Source organism: Nomascus leucogenys, chromosome 19 (genome assembly GCF_006542625.1).
Source record: "Nomascus leucogenys isolate Asia chromosome 19, Asia_NLE_v1, whole genome shotgun sequence".
NCBI classification, from domain to species: domain Eukaryota; kingdom Metazoa; phylum Chordata; class Mammalia; order Primates; family Hylobatidae; genus Nomascus; species Nomascus leucogenys.
The window spans coordinates 49,526,406-49,538,490 of record NC_044399.1 but is presented as its reverse complement, the minus strand read 5'-3'; the positions used below and the strand labels follow the sequence as shown (position 1 = coordinate 49,538,490).

General features: G+C 35.2%; 1 protein-coding gene across 1 annotated transcript in view; it reads right to left on the bottom strand.

The window, feature by feature from the left end:
* PRKD3 (protein kinase D3) overlaps positions 1 to 12,085 on the bottom strand; it is a 74,194-nt gene that overhangs the window by 23,227 nt on the left and 38,882 nt on the right. Inside the window, exons 8-12 of the mRNA XM_030800563.1 lie at positions 8,902 to 8,979; positions 5,821 to 6,004; positions 3,932 to 4,055; positions 1,901 to 1,978; positions 560 to 836 (exon numbers count right to left, since the gene is read on the bottom strand). Of these exons, the coding sequence (XP_030656423.1) occupies positions 560 to 836; positions 1,901 to 1,978; positions 3,932 to 4,055; positions 5,821 to 6,004; positions 8,902 to 8,979 (741 nt within the window). The remainder of the gene's footprint in view (positions 1 to 559; positions 837 to 1,900; positions 1,979 to 3,931; positions 4,056 to 5,820; positions 6,005 to 8,901; positions 8,980 to 12,085) is intronic.

Sequence of the window (12,085 nt, the reverse complement as noted above, 5' to 3'; positions counted from 1 at the left end):
CCTTTATCCAATTTAGGTTTAATTATGTAAGTTTTGTTGGTGCAAAACATGTTTCAATGATTTTTAAATATTTCTGTATGTTTTAATACAGCATTTCTGACTTCACAGATTTCATGAGTGTGATGTGAACCATAATACTTTATTGCCTGTTTATATCCCACTATAAAGCAAAATATTAATACCAGTAGCAGGCATAATCCAATGAGACTTTACGGATGCCAAGCACTGTTCTGTATCTTACAGGTTCTCTTTCATTTAATACTGACAACCCTATGAAGTACTTACCACTACAGTGAGGTAAAATACTTGCCTGATCATATAACAGATGGTATAGCCAGGATTTTCATGTAGGAAAACTGACTCTGGAGCCTAGCACTGGGCATTGTATGTATGTATATATACTATAACCAATATAATTTTATAAAAGTTAACTAATGGTATTGGTTACTAAAGACAAAGCTTAGGATGAACATTAAAAGGAACAAAGGAACACACCCATACCCACAAAATGCTTAAGAACTAAAGAGGAGAAAAAGCCATCAAGAAGTTTATTGCTTACTGTGATCTTTCCCTTGCCCTGGAGAAGTGCAAACACTTGCTTGAGGAGTAACAGGCATGAGGGCTTGGCGAATTGCTTTTTCCCAGCTCTGTGCTACATCAAGTCCAACTCCAGTGGCAGCAAGAACAGGATTATGAGAGCTGTCCCCATTGTTCTCACCAACAAAGTATACCATGGTATCAGTAATGATTTCAAAACAGTGTGGATTGCTGCCTTGTGAAATGTTTGTGAAATCTCGTGGTGAAGATATGCGGAGAATTTCTGAAAGTGGAATTTCCTGAAGTAAAAAATTAAGCATTGAAAAATAAGAATACGTCTTTGTTTTTATTTTTAAATACACTAAAGAGCCAGAGATATGCATTTCAATGAATGCCATTAAGACGGACACAAGTATGCAACATTTAACACACAGTTGAGTCTTATGACATGGCCTGTCTTGAATGAGCTGCAATGTCCAGCAATGCCAGAGGCAGGGCATGGGCTATGATAACAAAGCCAGTAGCAGATCATTAGGATGCAAGGAAGAAGATATAGGAGAGTAATCTGCCACTATATCTAACACTTGTAACTTCCAACCATTATTAATTCAACTTCACAACTACTTATCTAGTGGCTGTAGTCTACAAGATATAGCCCCAAAGCAAGTAAGAAGCAGAAATAATGGCAGAAAAAGCAGAATCTTGGTTGGTTGTTTAAGCCACTCCCATTCTGGTTCTGTCCACTGGAGTAAACTGTAGCAATCATTATGTTTTTAGTCCACTTCCTAAGGCAAAAAAAAACTTACTAAAAACAATCAAACAAAAAAACACCTGCTCAAAGCAAGCCATTAGTTCCCATTCTCTCTTACTGACCTAACTGCTTGGTTATAATCTTGCTTGCTCTCAGTTTGTGATGTGGCAAAACGTGGAATAAGCCAAGCAAGGAAGACTGTAAAAAGGAGATTAAGAGCCAAAACAAGCAACTGGGAATTGGAACCCAAGGTAAGGTGGAAGGTGGGAGAAATACTAAATACCTCACTGACCTCTTCTGGACAGGCAATGATGATGGCACTTTCTAAGCAGTCTAATCTAAATCATAGTATCCAGAAGGAAAGCAGCAGCAACCTGACAGGCAAGCCATAAATAAATAAATACACGACAACAACAGTCTGGTAGGAGAGCTGCTGTGGGGGAGTGAAATTTGGTATGGGAAATAGTTGCTCCAACAAGCAACTTAACAGTGACTTCTATAAACCATACTAGCTAGAGTCATATATATTCAAATATAACCGTTAATGAGTATTATCTGAAAAAAACATACACTATCTTAATGCTTATATCTTTTAAAATGTAAAATCCTTACCTTATAATACTTTGATCCAGATTCATTCTGAAATAATGTTAGACATTTGCTGTCAAGTCTCCAATAATGCCTCTTTCTCTATAAAATGAAGATTGGAAAACTGTAAGGTTCAAAAATGATTCCTCCAAAGTGCTTGTACCTAACTTTTCCCTTCATTTACATTCATAAATTTGTATTTTTGAATAACTTTAAGATTCATGAGGTTCAAAATTCTCAAGATATAAAAAGGATGTATGGTGAAAAGTGTCACTCCCACCATCACTCATCCCCACTCCTCACCCTTACTCCAGGCAAAGCATGTTCTCAGGTTTCTGGGAATCCTTGTAGAGAATTTTATACATGCACACATGAATACATATATATTACACACATACAAACACACATACACATAAAAATATGTAACTTACTTATAGGCTATATTTCTAGAAGTTGATTTGCTGGGTCAACAGACATGTGCACATGTAATTTTGCCTGATAGTGTTATATTATTCTACACAAGATTTGACCCAATTTATAGTCTCTTCAGCAACATGAGAGTCCCTAGTTACTCACATCCTCATTAATGCAGTATGTTATTAACTTTTTGATCTTTGCTATATTGAAAAATAAAAACTGGTATTTCAGTGAAAGGTTAAAGTGATATTCCTTTTATTATACATGAAATCAAGTTCTTAAGCGTCATTTGTATTTCCTGTGAAACTCTCTGTTCATATTCTTTGTCCATTTTCCTATTGTGTTATGTTCTTTTTCTTATCAATTTGTTGGCATTCTTCACATCTTATGGAATTAACCCTTGTTTAGAATGAGCTGAAAATATTTTTTCCAGTTTCTCATTTGTCTTTGCTTTTGGATTTTGCCACATATAATTTTTTAATGAGATTGAATTTATTGATCTTTTATTCTTTATTGAGTTTGTAAAATAATTCTCCCAAAGTTTCTTCTGTTTGATTTCTTTACATTCAAATCTTTGATACATTTAGGTTTATTATGTATAAAGTATGAGGTGTATATATATATATATATATATATATAAAACTTTATTTTTTTCAAAATGGCTACATGGTTGTCCCAACACCATTTACTGAATTAACTATCTTTCCCCGTTAATTTGATGTAAAAGCACCTTTGATATACCATTAAATTCGCAAAGGTAGGCTCACCACTTCAAGTTACATTAGCAAGGATATGAACTATAAATAAAACACATACACACTGCAGTCTATACTGTTATGTCATCATACAAAACTTTAGGCCAGCTAAATGTATTGGGTACTTCCTTTTATTCTTAAAAGGTTTATTAGAAAGCTTGTTTCAATAATCTACTCAGCAAACTTTAAAAGTAAAATACTAGCTACTAATATTTATTAAGTGTTCCTGTATGCCAGACACTGTTCCAAGATCTTCTCATATATTAACTGATTTGGATTTATTATGCCAATTTTACACAAGGAAACAAAAGCATAAAGAAACTAAGTAACTTTCCCAAGTTCATACAGTTTTATAGTAAGTTAGACAGACTTAGGCAGTCTAGCTCCAAAGTCTGTGTTCTTAGTTATTACACTACGCTGATTCTTCAAATCTATTGTCTTTCTACTAGAATGTCATCATTCCTCGTCTTTGCTGGATCTAAAAAAAACCTTACATATTTACACTAAGTTAAAGTCTACATAAAACCAAACATGCTTCCTTCCTATCTTTGGTAATAAGATGACTTTTTAGATGAAGTCTTAGTTCCTTCTATCTCTATTTGTGGCTCCATTGTGTTTCGAGTTAATTATTTTTTATTGTGGAACAATCCCAGATCCTTTTTGAATACTGACTGCTCTACCAGTTTGTAAAGACAATACATTAAATATTCTGCCTGTTAAAAATTCCTTACAAATTTAACTATAATTCCAGTGCATCTTTTACAAATTGCTGCAGTGTATATAATGTCTTAATATATATCTCATCATTTTGATTTAAAAAATGCACAAAATGAAACTCATAACAAAATCTTACTAACATATTCAAATGTATTTGATTACTGACCAGGTTATCCCTGCTGGTGTAATGGACCATCCACCCTTCCTTCACCATGGTGCTGCTCTTCCTCTTTGTGTGCTTGATAGATTGTACAACCCTCATTAGCGGAATATTATTGCTTGTTGATGGACTAAAAAATATTTAAAATTTGTAAGTTTGTGTAGATTTTTAAAAAATCACATAAATACTGTAGGAACATGAAGCCTTTTTAAAGACAACTGAGCTAAAATTTTTCAAAATATCTTAGTAAAATAAACAATGGCTTAAGAAAAATTAATCCTGTTATGATGATATATAAATGATTCTATTTTAAGCTAATATCTTAAAATCCTATTTACTTGTCATGAATGTTTTCTGGTGGGTCACAAAAAAAAAAATTAAAAAACAATGAGCAGAATAGAAAGTACCCTCCCAAACTGGAATATGTGGAGCCCAGGAGAGGGTCTCATTTGGGCTTGCTGTTGAAGAGTTTTCCTGCCCTAGGTGGCATGATGGACTAGCAAATCCATAACAAGGCAAAATGCAAGTATATATAACTCGAGTTCACACGGCTCAAATGTCAAATCCAGTTAATCATGTTGTTAGCAAACATGAATACCTTCTACTTCTACTAGAAGGTATTTAAAGGCAAATGATTTACAGATACTAATTAAAAAAATGTAATGAGTCAAATCAGGTAGCACTGAAACATGGCTCAATAAAATTTGGGATGTATAAAATACACTGTTTTGAAATGTGAGCCTCAAACAGTTAAATACTTTCTTTTTTAAACTATGAAGTATTCATGATTAAGAAACTAGCTAGGTTCACCGGGCGCAGTGGCTCACGCCTGTAATCCCACCACTTTGGGAAACCGAGGTGGGCAGATCACAAGGTCAAGAGATCGAGACCATCCTGGCCAACACGGTGAAACTCCGTCTCTACTAAAAATACAAAAATTAGCCGGGCATGGTGACGCACGCCTGTAGTCCCAGCTACTTGGGAGGCTGAGGCAGGAGAATCGCTTGAACCAGGAGGCAGAGGTTGCAGTGAGTGGAGATTGTGCCACTGCACTCCAGCCTGGCGACAGGGCGAGACTCTGTCTAAAAAAAAAAAAAAAAAAAAAACCTAGCTAGGTTCTGGAATAGTCTCCAAAATGGGTAAACAAAGTTTTTGTTAATAATGCTAATGATAGTAATAACTGTTATTTAATGATAAGCCAAACTGAATAAATGACAACTCAGCCATCTGAGATTGAAATAAATGACTCATTTTCTTTAAGTAACTCTGTTTCCAATGAAAAACAAAACCTGCCAAAATGGGGACATTTTGCTACAAGGTAGTATATCATTTAGGCTACAAAAACTGAATTTCTATGAACATAGTGGCATACTTAGAATGGTTTTACAGTCTAATAGTATTTTTACAAAATGCTAATAGTCGGATTAACTGTGACAATATGAAAACTGCCCTCAACTTCATCACCATTATCCTTGTGCAACATCTCCATGAGTATATTCTTTATTGCCGTTTCTACTACTAGTTAAAGCTGCCTGTGTGAAAAATGGGTTACTTTAACTGAAAGTTCAATACTGACACCTTACAGTGGCTGCTTCACAACTAGGTTTTACATCTAGACCACACTTAAAGCATTTTTCTTTAAAAAACAAAAAACAAAAAACAAAAAACAAACAAAAAAAAAAACAAGGATTCTCATACCTCCCCATCTTGAGTGGATGGCAAGGGTGATATAATTTATTTCAGAAATACTACATTGTATGTAAAAGAATTAGCCACAATTTATTTAGGTTTTAAATTACTTTTAAGATCCCACTTAAAGAGACGTGGCTTTTTCTTAATGAGATCCTGAACTGACCTTGCATCTGGAAGTAGCTTGTAATATGTATATATGTTACCTGATTGTTTTAATGGCTTCTTCATCTCTTTCCACATCGAGATCAGATGGATCCAGGAAGAACATCTTATCTTCTGGGGGTGATGGCTCTTCTGTGTCATCCAAGCCCCGACTACTATCACTATTTATGTCATTATTGTCAATATCCATTGGTATATCTGTATCTGTTCCCAGACTGGAAGGTTCTGGGAAAATTTTAAATGAATTTCAGAGTTTTATATTAATAGAGGAAGTCTATTAAATGTGAAAAAAGTCTTAAGGGTCTTAAAATGTAAGAAAATATCTTTATGAGTTAAAAGCATTTCTTTTTTTTTTTGAGATAGAGTTTCACTCTTGTCACCCAGGCTGGAGTGTGATCTTGGCTCACTGCAACCTCCACCTCTGGGTTCAAGTGATTCTCCAGCCTCAGCCTCCTGAGTAGCTGGGATTACAGGCACCCACCACCACGCCCAGCTAATTTTTGTATCTTTAGTAGAGATGGGGTTTCGACATGTTGGCCAGGCTGGTCTCGAACTCCTGACCTCAGGGATCCACCCACTCTGGCCTCCCAAAGTGCTGGGATTACAGGCGTGAGCCACCGCGCCGGGCCTAAGATAAAATATTTCTTAAAGAAGATACAAAATACACAAATCATAAGGCACAAAGTTAATTAATTTGATTACATTAGAATTTTAAATTTCCACATGACAAAAGATACTATAAATGAAGATAAGCCACCACCATTATGGTCAACTGATTTTTGACAAGAGTGTCAAGAAAATTCAACAGGCAAAAAATAGTCTTTTAAGTAAATGGTGCTAGGATAACTGTATATCTACATGCAAAAGAATGAAGATATAAATCATATATAAAAATTAACTCAAAGTAGATCACATAAAGTCTAAGAGCTAAAACTATAAAACTCATAGGAGAAAGCATGAGAGTAGATCTTTGTGACCTTGGTTAGGCAAAGCTTTCTTAATATACCAAAAAGATAAGTGACAACATAAATAAATAAATAAATTGGATTTCATCAAAATACAAAACTTCTGTGCTACAAACAACACTTTACGAAGTGAAATGAAAGCCCATAGAATGGGAGAAAATATATGCAAATCATATACCACATCTTGGACTAGTATCCAGGGTATTTAAAAATTCTTACAGCTCAATGAAAAATAAACAGATAAGTAACTTAAATGGGCAAAGGATCTGAATAGGTGTTTTTTTCAAACAATATATAAAAATGGCGAATGAACACACGAAAAGATGCTCAATATTATTAGCCACCAGGGAAGTGCAAATGAAAACTACAATGAGATATCACTTTGCACTACCTAGGATGGTTGTAATCAAAAAGATATACAGTAACAAGTGGTGCTAGGGATGTAGAGAAATCAGAATCCTCATAAACTGCTAATGTAAAATGGTGCATTTCTTTGATTACTAGTGAGTTTGAACATCTCACTAGTAATCAAATGCACATTAAGATAAATATAAATTGTGTTTCGTATCCATTTGTTAAAAGGTAGAAAAGCACGAAAACACAAATACATGAAGTATAAATTTATAAAAGACTTTAGTCATAGACAAACTATACTAATTCAGATTAACTGAAAGAGAAAACCAATCATGCTCTGTCAGGGTGTTAATCAGTGCTATGGTCTGAATGTTTGTTCTCCTTAAAAATCTTAACTCCCAAGGCAAGGGTATTAGGTGGTGGTGGGTCTTTGGAAGGTGGAGTCTTTGGGATGGGTGCCCTTATAAAATATGCCCACAGCAGTTCCTTCTCCCATTCCACCATGTGAGAATGCAACTACAAGGTGCTATCAACCAGGAAATGGATCCCCCTCACCAGACACAGAATCTGCCAGTGCCTTGGACTTCCCAGTCTCCAGAACTATGAAAAATAAACTTCTGTTGTTTATATGCTACCTAGCCTATGGTATTTTGTTATAGCAGCACAAACAGACTAAGACAACCAACAACCATAGAAAACATGCCACAAGAGAAAATGTTAATTAAACTCTCCCAAAGAGAATTTTCATTCTTTTAATGCTTTTCCTTTCACAGAACTACTTACATAAAATTTTTACCAGTCATGTAAATTGTTAAAGGAAAATTATGCTGAAAGGTTAGAGTCCTTACTGCTTCCTTCCAAAAAAAGGTAACTGCCTTGCTTAGTATTATGTTGAAAAGAAAAAAAAAGACCCCAAAGAGAAAATGGACAACGATTATTTGACAGAGAAAGGGACAGTGAGGCAGTATGGTGTGTTCTAATCACTAGGGACTAAGGAACCAGACCATATGGGTTTAACTTCCAGCTCTGCCACCTATTGGCTATATTTCTGGGGCAAGTTATTTCACATATTTGTGCCTCAGTTTACTCATCTTTTTTTTTTTTTGGAGACAGAGTCTCGCTCTGTCGCCCAGGTTGGAGTGCAGTGGCGCAATCTCAGCTCACTGCAAGCTCTGCCTCCCGGGTTCACGCCATTCTCCTGCCTCAGCCTCTCCGAGTAGCTGGGACTACAGGCGCCCGCCACCACACCCGGCTGATTTTTTTTTGTATTTTTAGTAGAGACAGGGTTTCACCGTGGTCTCAATCTCCTGACCTCGTGATCTGCCCGCCTCGGCCTCCCAAAAGTGCTGGGATTACAAGCGTGAGCCACCGTGCCCGGCCTTACTCATCTCTTAGTACCTACCTCAAACGGTTGTTCTTAGGTTGAAATGTCAATATATTTAAAGAGTCTAGAACAGTGCCTGGTATAGCAAGCAGTTAGTACATATTAGAACTATGAAAGAATAGTGACAAGAGCAGGGTTTTAAAACAAGTTATTTTATGTCTAAAAATGAAAGAGGATACGGAGTACCACTGGCTATATTAGACTACAAAGTAACAGGTGGCCAGAGGAAAGACGGGAAGGCATGATTACTAATAAATGTATACTGTCAGTGGTCTGTGTATTCTGTTTGATTATTAAATCAGAAGAAAATCTTTAGGAAACAAAATAAATTAGGAAAACAGAACCTTATCCAAAGATAATACACCAAAGAATCATGGCCTTTTCTGATCTTTCACAAAAATTAAGAAAAAGAATTTTACCTCCATTGAAAGTAACTTCTCCAAGGCAGTCTCTTGGTACTTTTGATGCACAGCGTTTATGGCAGTTGAATTTGCAATCTAAAATGAAAATATTCAGTGTATTAATTTATGTAAAAGTCAAGCAGTATCAGATATGGTTAGACTTTCTTTAAATCACTCACAAACAGAATATTATTAGCAATGATGACATTAAAATAATAACCACCTACAAGTCATTTTAGCACCCCTCTGTACCCCCCCATCATTTTCTTCATTTGTATAATGAGACTAATACCATGTGTACAACACCGTGGAAATGTACTGGCAGCTCCATATTTCCTTCCCTTATCTCATATTCATCTTTCCACATCTCCCATGAGAGTTTCTCAAGCTGATTAAATTCCTATCCAACATATGTCAGATACATACTTTCAATTCCTAAGAATCAGGACCTAATATATATGCAGGAAAGAGACTGAGATCCAACAAACATTTATGAGGAACCTAATAAGGGCTTTCACATACAACCCTGTGAGGAAGGACTGAGTTTCTCTAGCACAAGGCCTCCCACTTGTACATAATGGTTCTCTTCAGCCTAAAACAAACCTCAGAGTTGATAGCATTGCAGATCAGTGTCAGGTACAATCTGTCCAAAATTACTGTATAACACAGTGGTTCTCAAACTGTGGTCCCAGATCAGCTTCATTAGGAAACTTGTTAGAAATGCGAATTCTTGCGCCCTATCCCAGACCTACTATATCAGCAACTCTTAGTGGGTGGGAGGGTAGGGCTAAGCTCTGTAAGTCATACTAAAGTTGAGACCCACTGGTCTAACTATGTCTAATACCACCTTTGAAATGCATCTATGAGTAATAACTGGGTAAAAATAACTTTAAGTCCTGACTTAGAATGTTTTTGTAACCCTTGTGAGTCAAGAAAATCCTGGGTGTCTTGCCAACAGCACAGGCTAAAGATCATTATATGACATAAGCCCCATGAAATGTATAATTTGGTAGAGAATAAAATTTACATATTTAAAACACTATCCTTGTTAAGACAGGCCCTAGGGAAAATTCATGTGATATTAATATTATTATCTTGCACTATCTCCTAAACAATAGATTTGTGTTTTATCTCATGAACTTTGCAAATTGTGAAAACGACAAGGTTTCCATTTTCCCTCTGAAACTCAGGCCGGGTGCAGCGGCTCACGCCTGTAATTCCAGCACTTCGGGAGGCCAAGGCAGGTGGATCACTTGAAGCCAGGAGTTTGACACCAGCCTGGCCAACATGGCAAAACCCTGTCTCTACAAAAAAAATACAAAAATAAGATGGGTGTGGCAGCACCACAGCACTCCAGCCTGGGCGACAGAGCAAGACTCTGTCTCAAAAAAAAAAAAAAAAAAAAATTCAGAGCCGAATTTGTGGACTACCCACAAGTATGTAGGTTTGAATGGCAGGCAGGCAGTTTTAGTTCTCTATGTCCTTACCCATGTTTTTATTAATTTGCTTATGCTCTCTTATATTTTACATATGCTTTTAAGCTACCTTGAAGTTTTTACACATCAAAGTAGAAAATAAAGACAAACAGATTAATGAATTCTTGGAATTGTGTATTTTCTCAAATGATCCAGTATAATGGTTTTATCTTAACAAAATCATTTTTCTTTCATAGACTGACAAATGAAAATATTTTTATTTTTTAAGTATCTTAATTCATACTATTAAAATAGGGAAATCACTGAATTATAATTATTTTAATAAACGAAATAGCTTAGCTATATTGAAATAAAACCTACCATTTTCTGAACCAATATAAGCATAAAAGATTCTTCTTCCAGAACCCTAAAAAGTTGAATAACCCAGTAGCAGAATTAACAGGTTTATGTAAAAATTCATTCGTATTTATTTTAGTTCCTCTACAAAATACTATACTTTTGTGCATATGGTTTAAGAATGTTTCTGTTCTGCTTAGCAGAGCAGGAATATTAACTACCTTCATTAAGATTATTTGTTGGCTAGAATTTGTACATCTGTTACTAATGTTCCTTCCCAAAACATTTCTCAGTGGCTGCTTGCCAATACATTTTTAGGTTGATATTTTAAAGTATTAACTTATGTAGTAACTCATACTCAAAGCAAGCTGTTGAAATAAAATTTCATCATGTTATAACGCCTAGTAGTTATCAAATACCTGACAACAAATGTATAACCTATTCCCCATTTGATGTTCTTGTGTGCTGTCATACACTGTCAAGAAAAGCTTTATTTTCTTTTTTTTTTAATTATACTTTAAGTTCTAGGGTACATGTGCACAACGTGCAGGTTAGTTACATATGTATACATGTGCCATGTTGGTGTGCTGCACCCATTAACTTGTCATTTAACATTAGGTATATCTCCTAATGCTATCCCTCCCCCCTCAGAAAAGCTTTATTTTCTTACATGCTTAAGCTTATATACAATTATCTTACTCTGTCTTGTAAGCAAGAATTTCTTGTTACAAAACCCTCAACCCTAATGTTTTATTTAGATCACTTGATAATTCGATTCCACAAATACTTCTACTATATAAAAAGTACAATACCAAGAACTGCTAATTACATGAAAAAAGTATACAAGATTATAGTTAGACTACTTATATCCTATCCTGGCTCAATGACTAATAATCTAAGACATTTACATTCTATTTTAGTTTTCACTCTACTGTGAAATGTTTCTACTGTACAGCATTGCTGAGAAGATATGAGACAAAAAGATAAAATCATCTTTAAAAAGCATAAAAGCATTATATAACTATAAGCAAATAATTATTCCAGTATGCTATTAAAAACTTGTTTCATGAAGAGATGTTTTGAGAATACTGTAATAGTGTGCTGGGTTAGTATCCAAATACAGGTGGGTCCCTATCATAATTTCAGTAGCTTTTATTACATCCTACCTATTTCAGTGTGATTATTCTCGGGAATGACAGTTTTTGTACAAATTCTCCTAACTACATACTTAAAAACAAAACAAAACAAAAAAACCAAAACTCTTGCAGTATGCTTATGTGTGTGTGTAATAAATATTTAATGAAAAGAGGAAAGCGTTATTTTTATTTTGTTTAGTGTCTGGCTCTGGAATCAAAAAGACATAAAACCCCAAGTATCAGCTTTGCTGCCTACTAGCTATTCTGTATTGGGAAGTGATAAGCATACAAGTG